We start from the raw sequence: 17,108 nt of genomic DNA, 5'->3' as shown, positions 1-17,108 counted from the left end.
GTGAGATACCATAATCCCATGGTTATCATGTTTTCCAGGTATACGTCCAACCCCGTGATGCTTCCTTCCATAGTGAGTATTTCAAGGGTCTAGAGTGCAAATTGGACTGGCTTTTTATAGTTTATATTTACCTGTGCACAAACAAATGTTCAGACATGACTGGAAATAATGTCTAATTTTGACTGCATACACTGAATGATTTCAGGTATTCAGAAGGAATTTCTAGAGGCACATATTTAGAAACCCCATGTAGGTGGGTGATACTAATGTGTGGCACCAGCAATCCTAGCTGAAAGAGATAATTGCCAAAAAAAAAAACTGTTGTAATGAAATTTTGTATCTTTCCAAAATCTTTCCTCTGTTGGTAAAATTATGGCCAGAGACATGCCTATTTTGACCCTGGTATGAGCAATTCTCTCCATTAGGTTCAAAAAGTTTTTCTTGATTTTGTACAATTGGTAGGTTTGAATCCTTTCTAGGAGCTGGTAAGTTAGGTGTGAGTCTGTTTTTCTGGACAGGGCAGTGATAGACACGTTGTCCATGAATGGTTTTAGATGTGTAACTTGCAGTCTGAAACCTGTTGTGGCTATCACCAGCCATTTCTAAAGATACTGGGTGCAAAGAGTAGATCAAAAGGGAGAGTTTTGTACAGGAATTGTAAGCTCTTACACACACACACACAAACGTATGTACACGTGTTAATTTTGCCTTTGTCATTCGCAACGTTTTGACTTGTGGAGAAAGTTCATTTAGGTCTTTGTTAGAAGCGTCTCCAGATTTTTCCCTCTGCTAGTGCTGTGATTCCCAAACTTTTTAGTATTGCGGCTCCCTTACCGATATTTTAAAATTAGCGTCTCCCCAAACACTTTTTTTTTTTTAAACACTGACTTAGGACACTACATTCAAGAGTTCAGAACACTAGATTCAAGATGGATGGTTTTGTGACTTTATTTAACCACATACAGTTTAATAATATAATCCAATTAAATCTGTATTTTAAAAACTAAAATGTGAAAATATGGATGTTTTGGCATGTTTGGACATAGCTTAAGATTTCAGTGAGAAAAACAGGTCAGTTTCAAACTCCACAGTTGTGCAATGTTTGGCTGAATCTCTGGTGGAAAATGATTTGTGCCCAGTGCTAAATTTCAGTAATTTCTGGGTTTAGTTTTCAGAGGTCTTTGCTGAAAACCAGACTCACAGAGATAGCTGGGAGTGAATGGAAACAGTACTTCCATAATTTCATCACTGAGTTCTTTATACTCTCCTTTAACAGAAATCCAGAATTCCTGGTTTGTTAAATTTGAGAACATGGGTCTTCATCATGTGATCACTTGACAATTTTAGAAGATTTTCTTGAGCAAGATACTTAAAGTTAAAATGGAGTCACCTGTTACCAAGAATGGGTTTCAAATCCAATGACTATCTGGAGATTCATGGTCAGCTCCGGAAAACTGACGGAGGGTTAAGGTCTCTCTGTATTCTCACCTGCTGACTTCGCTAATGTTTCCTCAAACATCCTCACATCTTCAAATTCAGATGCCAGGGAATACGTTTGGGATGACTGATTAATATTTATGGGTGTAAATTGGCTTACTTGTAGCCACTGAGTCAAGAGTTACTGCTCTCGTTACTAATCACAGCAGGACCCACTCAGTCGAAACAGGTACTAGGACCAATACCCTGACTGTGGGAATAGCCTGTAGATGACCCCAGGAACCTGCAAAGATGTCTGCCTCTTCCCAGCCTAGCTTATACCCATGTAAAGTATTTGGGGAGAGATCTAGTACCACCCGGAGCTTTACTCCATTTGGAACACAGGAAGCAATTTCCCACTTCCCCCCATAACCTCACAATGGATGCAGCTGCATGGGAAATGGAAATTTTATGTGCCTTGGTTCTGGGCACGGACTGCCTGAAGTGCTCCTTAAGCTTTAATGTAGAGTTAGTCTATTGAGAGGGAGTTGGATAACTCTCTCCCCAGCTGTGAACCCCTTTCCCTGGCAGAGTGAAGGTCTATGGGCTGAAACCCAGACAAGCACAATTCCCATTGCACTGCTGCTGAGACAGGGCTTCATAGGAATAACAGGCTTCTTTGCATGCCCAGACATGCTTCAGGACACAAGGGCTCTCTCACACAGGAGTCTGTACAGGAGAGAAGCAAACACTTCTTTCAGGTTGGGAAAGCAAAGGAGAAAAAGTTTAAATCATAATTTTTACAGGACTTGGTCATTAACAATATGAATCACTTCCTTATTAAAGGAGTACTTGTGGCACCTTGGAGACTAAAATTTATTTGAGCATAAGCTTTCGTGAGCTACAGCTCACTTCATCGATCATCCGATGAAGTGAGCTGTAGCTCACGAAAGCTTATGCTCAAATAAATTTGTTAGTCTCCAAGGTGCCACAAGTACTCCTTTTCTTTTTGCGAATACAGACTAACACGGCTGCTACTCTGAAACCTTTCCTTATGAAAGGGACGCTTGGCTTTTGTCTTTTTGATACTCCAAGCCTCTGGAGTTTGCAAGACTTAGCCCTGAGCAGGCTGTGAAAAGTTCTCCTCTTTGTAGGAATCCTCATGCTCCTGGTCAAGCCTCCCATGGTGGAGTAACAGCTTTGGGCAGGGGAGTAGAGGCCCTAGCATGCCAGTCTGACTCAAAGCTCTAGACCATGACAAAGCAAGGAGTGGTGGATTATAGTAGCAGGGTATAGCTGTCCTTTGAGGCACATGAAAAACTGCATGTAGTACCTCTTTGACTTGGCTCAATGCTTGAAAAGCTTCTCTGCTGTGATAGTAGAGGGAAGAAGCAGCCCACTGTTGTACCAAAGAAACCAGAGGTTAGAGCCTCAGTATTCTGGTGATTCCTCAGTGACAGGAGAGGAGCTAGAAGGTGAAATGAAATCATCCAGCATGAAAATGAATAAAAATTGAAGTTATACCACAAAGTATTTGGAAGAAACTGAACCGTCACACCTTCCCTGGTATGTCTCTTACACAATTGCAACCCCTCGCCCCAAACTTCTATAATGCTTGTAACTTTTCAATACAAAACTATACAGCACATTGAAAAATTAAAATTTGGAAACCACATAAACTGAACTAAGTATGAATAAATAACAGAAGAAATACTGTAATGATTGCTTTCAGAGTAGCAGCCGTGTTAGTCTGTATCCGCAAAAAGAACAGAAGGACTTGTGGCACCTTAGAGACTAACAAATTTATTTGAACATAAGCTTTCGTGAGCTACAGCTCACTTCATCGGATGCTTGCAGTGGAAAATACAGTGGGGAGATTTATATACATAGAGAACATGAAACAATGGGTGTTACCGCACACTGTATTGAGAGTGATCAGGTAAGGTACGCTATTAACAGCAGGAGAGTGGGGGTGGGGGGGGTGGGGAACCTTTTGTAGTGATCATCAAGGTGGGCCATTTCCAGCAGTTGACAAGAACGTCTGAGGAACGGGGCGGCGGAGGGGAATAAACACGGGGAAATAGTTTTACTTTGAGTAATGACACATCCACTCCCAGTCTTTATTCAAGCCTAAGTTAATTGTATCCAGTTTGCAAATTAATTCCAATTCAGCAATCTCTCGTTGGAGTCTGTTTTTGAAGTTTTTTTGTTGAAGAATTGCCACTTTTAGGGCTGTAATCGAGTGACCAAAGAGACTGAAGTGTTCTCCGACTGGTTTTTGAATATTATAATTCTTGAAGTCTGAGTTGTGTCCATTTATTCTTTTACGTAGAGACTGTCCAGTTTGGCCAATGTACCTGGCAGAGGGGCACTGCTGGCACATAATGGCATATATCACATTGGTAGACTGCAGGTGAACGAGCCTCTGATAGTGTGGCTGATGTGATTAGGCCCTATGATGGGGTCCCCTGAATAGATATGTGGACACAGTTGGCAACAGGCTTTGTTGCAAGGATAGGTTCCTGGATTAGTGTTTTTGTTGTGTGGTGTGTGGTTGCTGGTGAGTATTTGCTTCAGGTTAGGGGGCTGTCTGTAAGCGAGGACTGGCTTGTCTCCCAAGATCTGTGAGAGTGATGGGTCGTCCTTCAGTATAGGTTGTAGATCCTTGATGATGCGTTGGAGAGGTTTTAGTTGGGGGCTGAAGGTGATGGCTAGTGGCGTTCTGTTATTTTCTTTGTTGGGCCTGTCCTGCAGTAGGTAACTTCTGGGTACTCTTCTGGCTCTGTCAATCTGTTTCTTCACTTCAGCAGGTGGGTATTGTAGTTGTAAGAATGCTTGATAGAGATCTTATAGGTGTTTGTCTCTGTCTGAGGGGTTGGAGCAAATGCGGTTGTATCGTAGAGCTTGGCTGTAGACAATGGATCGTGTGGTGTGGTCTGGATGAAAGCTGGAGGCATGTAGGTAGGCATAGCTGTCAGTAGGTTTCCGGTATAGGGTGGTGTTTATGTGACCATTGCTTATTAGCACCGTAGTGTCCAGGAAGTGGATCTCTTGTGTGGACTGGTCCAGGCTGAGGCTGATGGTGGGATGCAAATTGTTGAAATCATGGTAGAATTCCTCAAGGGCTTCTTTTCCATGGATCCAGATGATGAAGATGTCATCAATGTAGCGCAAGCAGAGTAGGGGCATTATTCATTTTCATATTTATTTCAATATAAACCTCCAAATTTTAAATTTATCTGAAGCTGATGCAGAATCTTCAGTAAACTTGTTCTGCCCACGAAGGCAAAAAATTTTGTGGCCTGAATTAAAGGGTGTAGTTTAACTCTGGAGCCTTCAGAACTATCTCCAAATTCCACCAATGAGGAATTACCCATTTGTGATGAATGAGGAGAGAAGCTGTGCAGCAGAAAAACATCTTATATATAAGCAAAAACTAGCACACATTAAAAATACACAAAAATCAGGGTTATCCAACTTTTTCATATTGCGGACCACATTTTAATAAAGAGACCACCTCACAAACCACCTCCATCCCATTTGCAATTGTGAAGACCATCTTACATATATATCTTCATAATATCCTAGTGGCAACAGCAGCAATTGCTTACACACAGCTAAGCTGTTTCCTCCTCATTTCCACTTGATACTCACTGCAAAGAACCTTCATCTCAGCATTGAGAGAGGGAAACAAGCAGGGAAGCCAGAACTGTGTAGCCTGCCAGCTTTTTGCAGACCATCAGTCAGTTCTTGATGGGCTACAGTTTGAGAAATACTGAACAAGGTGATTATGTACCATACTAATGGCTCTGTTTTTTATTGTCATTTGGTAGATTACTTAAGTACGAACCTGAAGACTAAGTAAGAGTAGCAATAAGAAGAAATGGAGGGAATATGGAGAAGGTACAGAGAAAGGCCCAGGGAAAGAAAGTAAAAAAAAAAAAAAGTTACAAATTAATAGCATAAATTATTAGTTTTATTACTGTATTTAATTTTAGTTAAAAAGAAAAAAGAACTGCGGAATCTGTGATGGAAATTATTTTTTATTATTTATTGTATGTTACTACTGTAAAAGATTATTCTGCTCTTTTTAGCTGGTATATTCACATCCGTACTTTAAAATTCCACAACATATTTTTTAAAAGGAGAAACTAGATAGAGATGTAGGGAGGTGATATAGCTGTGTCTTGATAGATTATATTTATGAGCTTTGATACATAAAAGCTGCCAGGACATCTTCTAAGATCTCACTTTACCTTTAAGTTGTTAGCTTTTACAAGACTGATTTTGACATTTGGTTCAGGAGATGGATTTTCCCACTGATCACAGAGCTGAACTATCAAAGGCTTCTGCAGTTCTCTACCATTAATTACTGCGATAGGCTGAAAAAGAGACAAATATATATATTTTTTACTTTATTGTAAATGGAATGTGTGTCAGACAATCATTATAGGGGTGTGAGCAAGAACTACCCTCCTCCTCCCAACAAATCATGACCAAGGAACATGAGGCCATGCCTTCCATCAGCTGCCTCCTAAACTAGGCTGCCTATGGTAGAGAATTAAAGCCCCAGTGGAGGCAACGCATGGGGCAGTGCGTATGTTGGATCACATGCACCCCAGATTGCTTGATCACATGGTGCAGCTTGGCCCCCTCCCTGCAGGTCAGCTGAGCCAGTGAGCTGTTCTGGGCAGGGAGAGGCAGAGGCAATAGCTGGAAGCTGCAGGGAGGTGGCACTGCTTTCCAGGGGCGGAGGGGAGTGTTGGTTGGTGGGGGAGAGAGGCAGTGCTGCTTTCTGCGAAGAGTGGGTTGCTGGGGGTGCGGTGACTCGAGCTGTTTCAGGGTTAGGCCCCCCACTATCAATAGACATGCGTCATCTCTGCACACTTTCTTGATATCTGAGACTATGCCATCCCACCAACTGACTTACTACCCATCCACATGGCCTTGACTACAGAGGGAAGGGAGAGATGCTTCTAGGTGTCTGTTCAAAGGCAATTAAAAATCTTCTCTCTTACTGCCTTCAACAGAGCTGTAGCAGGAGCAACCTAATAGTATCCTAAACTACACTTAGATTTTTATTTAATTAAAAAATATACTATTAATTGTTTCAGTCACAATCCCTGATCCTTTTGCTTTCCCTTTCCACATCAGCTTCCTTCTCAGTTCTCTATCTAAACTTTCTTCCTCTTTTGTATTCTCAGTGTAACAACCTTATCCCTTCCTACCTCTTCCTTTTTTACACTTTACCTACTTTTCACCACCCAAAAGTCATCACTTGAATCAATTTTAATATGTAAAAAAGAAAATAAAAAACCCACTAAAGATCTGATAGTGTTAACATATGTAGTGCCAGACATCACCCTGTTCACTCTACCTGGATGTTGTGTTACTTTCCTCACTTTCCATCTGTTCTTTTGCTTTTAGACTGAAAGCACATAAGGATAAGGGCTGTCTTCCTACTACCTTAAAAACCAGCATATCAGAAATAAAAACTAGAAACAGAAAATTTGAATTGCCAACTTGTTTCACTGTCTAAGGCAGAACTTCTAGCAAGCTTGAGAAGCAAGGTATAGAGTTTAGTCCAAGAGACCTCAGTAATAATGCTGGACTGTCTCCAAGAGTCACATGGCAGTGCAGCAGTTCACCTCTTGAAGATTGAGGAAGAGGAGTATGAGAGTAAAACAGTTTAAAATGCCACGGTAATTATGATCACAAAATATTGTAAAATTCAGATTTAAGTTTTAGAGAGAGCTAACTTTTAAAATAAATCCTGCTTTTAAAAACCAACCGATTTTGACTTGTCAGGTAAACTGTTACACATAAAATGACCGGATGGTCACAGTCTAGTTCAAAACACACAGGTATCCTGTAATGGGGTGCACTAACCTCTTGTGAGCGCCCCCTCGGCAGAGTGTGCACACCTGCAACACTCACTCTCTCTCTCTCTCAGATTGTCCCTCCACTGGGATAGAGCAGCGCCCCATAACTCCCTCCGTGGAGACAATGTCTTCGCCCTCTTGGGGCTTCCTGGCTTCAGCTCTCCAGCTGGGCCACTATAGTTCAGTTGCCCCTCTGGGGTGCCTCACTGTCCAGGCCACTGCCCCTCCAGTGGCTAATGGGGGATGGACCCAGTCCCACCCGCTATTCCCGGTCCCAGCCCAGGAAGCCTGTAGATCGCAGCTGTCTGTAGTGTCCCTTTAACTATGTTCCACGGTTTCTCTATTTCCCTAGGCCAGTTCCCCATGTCGTCTTCACTCTTACCTCAGGTCCCTGTCCTAATGGAGTCCCAGCAACCAGCTAAGGGCTCCTTCTTGCTCTCCCTCGCTTCTGGCAGCACTGCCCTGTCTGGGGTTCTGTAGCTCTGTCAGCCATCCACACACCATTCAAACTCCTACAGTTTACAGGGAACTGAACTCCCTCTGGCCCTGCAACTCTTCTTATTCTAGGTTGCTGGGCCCTGACTGGCTGTGTCCCACACAGCCACTCTAGGCAGCTTGGAGGACCCTCTCCTCTCCACTGCCCTTTTTTGGGGCAGGGTGTGGCAGGGCCATGCAGCCTCCAGCAGGGGGCCTCAGAGGGTCTGGCAGACCCTAGCACATCTCCATATAAACAGGGGCACTGGTGGAAGCTTGAATTGCTTCTGTCTGTACTATACTGTCTTGTAGAGAAAGTGAACTTTGATCTCCAAGGCTGTTATGTTCTAGAAACTTTCAGGAATACTGAATATACTATATTGAAAGAAAAACTCAACAGGTTTCATCTTTGCTCCTTATACTTCAAAAACTCTGGATATATAAAAAGCTGGTATTAAACCCTTTGGATCTGAACCAAAGACGCTGACTCACCTCCTCTAATTCTGGCCAATCCATAAGGTGTAGCTTAACTGGAGGTCCTGAAGTCAAATTTACTCTGAGAAAATCAGAAAATTCACGCCAAGCAAAACACAATTCTTTGCTTCCAGGAAGACCTGGATAAAAGCTAATACCTTTGACTGTCATGGTTTGTGTACTTTCCTATTAAGAAACAGAAATGTAACATGTTTTTAGTAAAAGCAAAGTGAAATGTAATTTATTCTTTTTTCAGATTTAAAAATGTGACTTACTATTTATGTACATTGGATACCAGTCTTTTTGTTGTACAATAAACAAAAAGATTATATTGCAATGTTTGATCTCTGTTAAAATGTCAAGGTCTTTTGGGATGTGCAAATATTCTTAAGACACCTATCTTCAGAGTAAATGGGGTTTTATCTAATTATTTTTATGCCATGATACCTAAGGACAGGTCATACAGGAAAACAACCATGCAAAACTGTCAAAAATGTATAAGCCCAGACACAATGTATATTTGCTTGTCTTAACATGATGACTCAACATGAAAAAACAAATGATAGCTTATTCCCCGTAAAAATAAATAACTCACTCAAATGAAGGAGCAGAATACTGAAAGGCTGTGTTAAAATCAAATACTAACATACATTAAAATAAATTGCCCAAGGCAGAAAGATCAGCCACTTGCCTTTATTGCCCCAACACACAAAAATGAAAAGCAGGTTGAGGATCTCAATTTATTCAAACATAACTACATCAGAGCTATTGCATGCAATAATAAATGTTAAATCCAACAATTATTTAGGACCTACAAGTGGAGCCACACCAAAAAAAGGGAATTCTGTAACATAACTGAATGGGACAGTGTAAAAAATCTCCTTCCCCTTATTTTTGTTGTTGTTTGCCATTGAAAATTAAATTAAGTTCTATTTGACAGAAATTCCGTGTAGCAGGATTTTGTATCTTTATGCTAGATATTAAGAAAAAATACAATTCAAATAAATTGGAAAATAGGAAAACAAGGAAAGTGAAAAATGATATTAAAAGTTGAAAAAGTCACAAAATTTAGTTAGTTCACCGATCAACGACTGAACACAGAAGAAACTACATTTACTGTACATATGCTAAAACTGTTTTAGACAGCTGTTTAGCTTGGAGAGAGAAAGAAAGCCTATTAACCAGGCAATGACTGATATATCTTACATCAACTTCAGGAAAAATGAAATGATAAAACAATTATCAGTTTATTGCTAAGAAACAAAATGGAACTTTTGTTTCAGATGTTAGGTTTCTGAGAAATTGGCTTAGAGGAACTCTTATAAGCGTCACTGTACATTTTTATGTAATTACATATATGTATAATCACACAACAGTCCGTAATTATTTTATCAGCAACTAGAGTCCACATTTTGAAAAGCAGTCATCTGTTTCTGCACCCCAAACATAACAAAAAAAAAATCAATCACTCTTTGCTTTCTACACATCAATTTATACTTTTTTGAGGAAACTTGCTCGCGCTAGCAAATCCTTCTGCCAAGTCCACTGTGTCCTGGGTATTTTCAGGAAGATGGACTTTTAGAGGAACTTGGGGTAACATGTTCTTCAGTCACACAGAGACAAGCTGAGACCTTGCAATTCCAGAAACTTAAAGGTGGCACAGGCATTGAAAAATACTTGGATCATCTCTACTAACGACTCAGTAATACTAATGGTCTATATCTAGCAGTTATGTCTTCTCATTCTTTTCCCCCCCACACACCAAACATCCCTACATCCACAAAGTGCAACACAAAAGACTGAAATGAGAAAATTACTTAAAAAAAATAAACTGACACCTAGAAACAAGAGACATAAAAATGGAGCATGGAGTAAGAACGGGTCAAATGATGAAAAGGTTGAAGCATAACCTGAAAAATGAGATTTGTTGTATAAGCTGCAGCAATGGCATGGAGATTTATCATCAGTAGTAAAAAAGGAACTTAAGTTGCTGAATCCCCCAGTTGTAACAGGCACATGGGATAGAGTTTAATAGATCTCTAAGATCACTCTCCTCTTTTAACGTATCAAAAGGATAATTTAGACTTTTTCCAACTTTGATTAAATTTCTCCTGGGTGACTAATAGTTTTATTATAAATCAATTGCTACAAGCTGGCAACAACACACTGTATGACATCTTAGAAAGTATTTCTGAGTACCTACCTGCCAAGTAGTTTTCAAATTTGATTTATCCAGCCCATTCCCAGAAATTCCTAAGGAATTTATGCAAGAGCTTGAGAGTGTCTGAATCTGATTCCCATACTGATCTGTAACCATCACATCTATTAAAAAGAAGAATGCGTATTTTTCCAAAAAAAATCTGTAACTGCACAAAGTCCTCTTTAATAGACAAAGTATGAACATGCATAAAATCTATATAAATAGGAAATAGTGAAAAATGCATTAATTTAGTCTAGCCATACCTGACGAGACTCCTCCTTTCCCATTCACACACATTTACCCTTTAGTAGTAGCTCATCTCTTAACTTGACATAGAATTAAAAGGGAAGTCTTCTTAATATTGAAACTCATGTGAGAGCACATTAAAGCACTGACATCAGCTGTCTTAAGCTCATTTTTTTCTTACCTCAAATGAAATAGGAGTTTTATTTCAAGATACACTTTTATACCCCCACAAAATGTTCCTAATATTTTTAATTTCTAGAGGCTAGTTAACTAGATATCTGATATTTTTCGGACCACGTTGAGGTCGTTTACACATTCAGCATAGCTAAACTGCTTGTATACTATAGAAAAAAACCCTCTCAATCAGCTGAAAAAAATCACAACATATTATTTCACTGACAGTTCTACCAATAAAATACCTCATAGCCAAACATTTGTAGCATCATAGCCAATGGGAACTTAAGTCATCAATGTATGCATAATAAAGACATTGAAATATGAGGTAAAAGCTGTGAAAAACATCAGAACTGAGGAATACTGAAAAGGCTGATTGTCTCCCCAGCATGCCTATTTCTATTCAAATTAGCAGCCTCAGCCAAAAATAAATTTATATAGAGATGACCAAATTTCTGAATAAAGTCTGAAATAGTATTCAAATTAAGGGGTTTTAGATAGCATGACTTAAATAAAATCTTCCTGATGATCTGAGCTCCAGAGGGAGGAATATCAAGTAGACTAGGAATTCAGATTTATAGGTGGGTTTCGTCTTCTAGAAGGTATTTGTAACACGACCTTTTCACTTTGAGAGGTGATAAACTCTTCCATACTAGGATTTTAATTTTAAAATGTAGCTGCCTATTTTATATTGGACAACGTACTACAGAGTTTCTCCCACATGCTTTTTGTACAGATAAGATAATACATTATGAGAGATAAGGAAATTTTTATATCCTACAATGAAGTATAGGACATGCAGGTACTCACCGATTTCACTTTGTAGCTCTTCACCCATCTGTAATGTATTTGGTCCTTTTAATTTGCATTTAATGTGTTTAGGCTCATCAGGAAGTGGTCTAAATTGGCATACAAAATTGGCTTGTAGTTCTTCATTAAATCAATGACTTCAAACATATTTAACAAAAATAATTCATTTGCAACTGGAGTTTCAAAATTTATATCCTTGCATATATTACAGGACTCAAGTGCTTACATTTGATTTATTAGTTGATAACCTTTTGTATTTTCACTTCAACCACAACCAGTGTGAGCACCGTATGTATGACAAAATACAATGATGTCAGAGAACCTGGTTAAACTTGGTTTTCTACTAGTATGGTTACCAATACTTAGCATAGATGAGATTGCTAATTGTGTTTTGTAACCAGGCTAAAGTCCAGCTTAGTCTGCAATTTGGAACAGTATTTGTAACCAGATTAGGACAAAATAAATTGTACGGATGTCTGAATTAATTTTAAAACATTTGTCTAGTTGTAAAATCCATTAGAATCTGGATCATGATTAATATGACTTGATATACATACACAAAGATATCAAGATCTCATCTATAAAGAAAGGCATGTAGACCAGATTTTCCTTCAGTGCATTTTGTCTGAACCAATCTTGTTGAATTGAGGAATCTATTTCTTCCTAATCTATAGTATGTATAATTGTAGCATGAATAGTTAGCGTGACGATCTTTAAAATGATATTTTTTCTTATAAAAAAAATTACGTTGGTTTATTTACTGACTTGAGTTACTTTGTCTTCCACAGGTATTATGTCTGACCGTGAACAGCTGAAAGAATCAGCATTCAAGTTATGTTCTAAATGAGTCCATAAAATGTCAACGACCAGCTTAAGCGATGTCTACTCTGTTTAGGATTGACCATTCTTCTCAGAGAGACAAGGTAGGTGAGGTAATATCTTTTATTGGACCGACTTCTGTTGGTGAAAGAGACATACTTTCAAGCAACACAGAACTTTTCCTCAGGTCTGGAAAAGGTACTCAGTGTCACAACTAAATACAAGGTTGAAAAGATAGTTTAGTAGTTAGCATATTCTAAGGGACCATTCAAGATGAAGACACTCTAAGGCTATGTCTACACTACACAGTTTTTAGTGATACCGCTGTGTCGCCACAGCCATGGCACTAGAAGTCGTGCAGTGTAGCTGCTGTTTGTTGGCTCTCCTGCCGACAAAAAACTTCTACCCCCGAGAAGTGTTTGCGTTCTTGGCAGGAGAGTGCTACTGCCGACAATGCGCTGTTCACACCGACACTTGTTGCGACATTTTAGTCTTTCAGGGTTTTGGTTTTTTTAAACACCTCTGAAAGACAAAAGTTTTGTCGCTCAATTGCCAGTGTAGACATAGCCTTAGTATCTTTCCCAGAGCTGATCAAGAGCTCTGGGTAGTTCGAATGCTTGTCTCTCTCGTCAACAGAAGTTGATCCAATAGAAGGTATTATCTCAGCCATCTCATCTCTCTAATATCTTGGGACCGACATAACTACAAGACCATTGCATAAATTCTTCTCAGGGCTATTAAGCCTTGTTCCCAAGGTAGTCCTAGGGTTCATCTAGAGGGAGACTGGGAATAAATTGTGATATTAATGCTGTATTGGCAGCAAACAAATCTTTGGGCTCCAACCAGTTAGCGTATTTGGCACTATCATTTAGTGCCTTCTATGTAAAGAGACAACCATGTCTGACCAAAAAAAAATAATTTTCAGATGCAAATATAAGTTTATTTTACAAATAACTATGCTTGAATCAGCTTCCTAAACACAATTTGTTAAGAAGATTCCTATCAAGGGGAAGACAGAAGAATCACCTTCTCAGATAAGGAATAAAAAATAAAGGTGATGGTCTCTAGTATTCTGTTTTGTTTCAGCAACAACAATGGTTTGTTTTTCAAGAATCTTTTTGTTTTGTTTTTCAAGAATCTTTCTCCTGAAGAAGAATGGCAGCTACTACCTAATCAAAATATCTTCTGTCTATTCAAGTAATTTATTTTGCACTACAAAGGTGTGTTGAGTGTTTTACAAGCACTTAAAGATGAGATTCCTGCTTCAACTTTTTACAGTCTTCTTGCTTCAGGGTTGGCTACCATTTTGTATTTTGTGGATCTTGAGAACGTCTGATTGCTGCAAACCTACCTTGAAAAGATATTTTGACTTTTAGTTAATATTTGTACACTGCTCTGAAGCTCTGTAGATGCTGAAAGTCAGGTACATATTTAACAATCACTGTTTCCAATTGTATGATACCTGTAACAATGTGCTCTGCACTGATGCAAATATTTCCCTTTTGTTGTTGCTGTAACCAATAGAGAGAGGCCAATGCTTTTCAACAATCCTGTAACACAGGCAACTGAAGCCTACCAAAATTTTTCACCAACATCCTCCCTATAAATGGATTTATATTCACAAGTGATTGTCAAGCTATGTACAGCCATACACTGATGTTTTTCTTCACACACCATGTTCTTCTCTGCAATCAACATTTTTTGCTTTAGGATAACCTATTTAATTCTTTACAAAGTATGATCTCTTTCACCAAATATTTTTAATTTTTTCCCTTTTATAGAAAAAACACTAATTATTGTTTTTTAAAGGACAGTATTACAACCCTTTACAAAAAGCATCATCAATAAAAATGTGTTTTAAAAGAACAGACCTGACTGTAAATGCACTCTCCAAAGATACATGGTCATCATGGAATGTAATTAGGCAATAACGCACATCTTTTACAGACGTTGGTACTTTAACATCAGGCAGTAGTCCCTGAATCATTTGCTCTCTGTTAATCCTGGGTGTCCAGTTAACCTAAAACCAAAATATTTATTAACTAATCACTGGCTATACAAATTCATCCCTTCATTTGTACATATACATTATGGTTTTCAGGACTGGACTGTGTATGTAAAAATGTACACAGTAGTAGTAATCTTATTCATGAGAGCCTTGAGTTTTTCCAACACTAACCTCTGTTACCTGAACAAATACAGAAGTCTACTTTGAAGAGAACTTGCATTCAACCTTTCTGACTGCCTAAAATGTCATGTTAACAGACTCCTAATGCTATAAAAACTTACCAAGACAAAATCTGAATCAATTCAATGGAGCTCTGCCTGGGTATCAAGCCCTACACAAATCCTTCATGAAGTTACAGGTTTGACACAAATCTGATCAGGCTACCGAATGTTGGGAAAGCCCCCAAAGTTGAGAATATAGGTCTGGGGCAGGTATTACACAGATTAACATTTTATACTGGAGAGTAGCTATGAAGAGATGAGGAAGTTTTGCACTGGAGGAGGCAGGACTTCTATTGTATTTTATTTTTAAAAAGGCTTGAAAATGCTAACATACTTTTCATAATACATATTACCGCAAAAGATGTTCTGAATAAACCAAAGGACCTGTTCTGCAATTTTTACTCAGGCAAGATTCTTATTGAGTCTCAGCAGCCTTGAGGAACAAGAATGCCAAACAAGCAAAGTAATGTTACTTTTATCAATTAATAAAATGTGTTACATAATTAAAGTAATCTTAGTCTAAAACCTTTACTGTTGAGATAGTTTCTGGCATTAATGGTAACAGAATATGATGCATATTACACAAGTCTTACTCAATTCAATAAAATGGTCATTAAGTGTCTTTACCCCCTATGGACATAGTTTTAACATTTTATTGGATTTTATAGAGATAAGCAATCTTATTAAATGAGAAAAGTAACATTTGCATGTTTGTATGGTGCTGTAGATCTTCAAGGGGCCTGTGAAGGTATGTTTATTCTACAATAAAATATCCAGGGCTGGCCTGTCAGATAACTGGGGCTTGGGCTGTGGGGCTATAAAATTGCAGTGTAGACATTCAGGCTCAAGTGGGAGCCTGTGGGGAGGGAGAGTTCCAGAGCTAGGCTCCAGCCAAGCCCAAATGACTACTCTTCAACTTTTACAGTCTAGCAGTAAAAGTCTGCTGACATGAACCAGCCATGGGAGTTTTATTGCAGTGTAGACATATCCTGAGACTAATCAGTTGGAATGTTGCTCATGTACCTGATTCAAAAAAAAAAAAAAAAAAAAAAAAGAGAGAGAACAAACCCCTTGTAAAGAAGCCAGTACATTTTCATCTTTACGTATTGTATTTTCTGTCAATTGTGTCCCATTTCCTTTGAATTTATGATAAAGTTTCTTCTAAAATACCCACCTTAATTTTTTCAGCTAGAGCTGAAGTTATGATGATCTCTCTTTCTCCTTCATCATACATTTGAAAGATAAGGTTGTGCATGACATCCCCTGCAATCCAGTTAATTTCATCCTGGTGTTTGATTTGAATAGCCTTTTGTCCTTCTATACTAAAAATCTGCAGTCTTGCAACATGGCTACTGGGGAGCAGCTTAATAGTCTTTTCCACTGGTGGCACATCTTTACAACTCTATGCATGGCAAAAACATTGAATGTGATATAAATAAGACATGAAATATAAACTTGTACATTTTGTGAGTGTGAGTGTATTTGAGTTCTAACCTCCACTGAGATAAATGGAGTTACTCTGGGTTTATACTGGCCTAGGTGTAACTGAGGTCAGAATCTGGCCTCTCAACCACCAATCAAAACTACAATAAAAATGCAAATCTTAATTTCACATCTTGAAATATTAGTTATTTGTAGAAATTTTAATGTTTCACATGCCTCAAATCCAGTGTATTTTTTTAAAAAACAACAATTTTTAAAAATAACCTTACATCTATGTTCGAGAGTATAACACCCCCCTTTTTGAAATAGGTCAGTTTGCCATCTTACTATTCAACTGTAACTTTTGCAGGGTTAAATACCAATGGCAATATTTTTAGAGGTGCTGAGTGCTGCAGCTCCTCTGGACATCAGTGGGTGATATTAGGTTTAGTATCCCTGAAAATCAGACCTTAAGAATATATTCATCAGTGATATAAAGTATCACCATTAATCCAAATTACTACAGCTCCTAAACTTTGGAGATTAAATCTGCAATATCCCTTCTTAACTAAGTCTGAGGACACACAACCAGACTCCTAGTGCCTATGCAAAGGACTAATCTGACCAATTCAGATCCAAGGATCCCTGGACATCCTTCCCAGGACACCTAAGATCTAGGGAAAGCAACCAGGTCCAGTGGCGTGGTCCCTATTAAGGCATAGGGAAAATACTTACCTTTCATAACTGGAATTCTTCGAGATGCACAGTCTTTATCTGTATTCCACACTATATACGTGTGCTCGATGCACCTGAGACCAAAGAATTCTAGTCACTAATGTCTGTTGGTCTGCCCCTGTACCCTTGCTCTCCTTGTGCTTTAGGCTGAGAGTATAAGGGGCAGTGCAGACCCAGGCCTCTCCAATTCCTCCTCCTATCCTGATTCAGTGAGGAGCCAAAGCAGC

At 38.9% G+C, this 17,108-nt stretch overlaps 1 protein-coding gene across 1 annotated transcript in view; it reads right to left on the bottom strand.

Moving 5' to 3' along the window:
- Positions 1-17,108, bottom strand: part of SMCHD1 (structural maintenance of chromosomes flexible hinge domain containing 1) — a 168,505-nt gene that overhangs the window by 66,734 nt on the left and 84,663 nt on the right. Inside the window, exons 25-30 of the mRNA XM_048840395.2 lie at positions 15,899-16,126; positions 14,367-14,515; positions 11,677-11,765; positions 10,450-10,568; positions 8,265-8,432; positions 5,673-5,798 (exon numbers count right to left, since the gene is read on the bottom strand). Of these exons, the coding sequence (XP_048696352.1) occupies positions 5,673-5,798; positions 8,265-8,432; positions 10,450-10,568; positions 11,677-11,765; positions 14,367-14,515; positions 15,899-16,126 (879 nt within the window). The remainder of the gene's footprint in view (positions 1-5,672; positions 5,799-8,264; positions 8,433-10,449; positions 10,569-11,676; positions 11,766-14,366; positions 14,516-15,898; positions 16,127-17,108) is intronic.

This window comes from Caretta caretta, chromosome 2, assembly GCF_965140235.1.
Source record: "Caretta caretta isolate rCarCar2 chromosome 2, rCarCar1.hap1, whole genome shotgun sequence".
Lineage (NCBI taxonomy): Eukaryota > Metazoa > Chordata > Testudines > Cheloniidae > Caretta > Caretta caretta.
The sequence above is the reverse complement of the archived record's forward strand: the minus strand, read 5'-3'. Positions and strand labels throughout refer to the sequence as shown.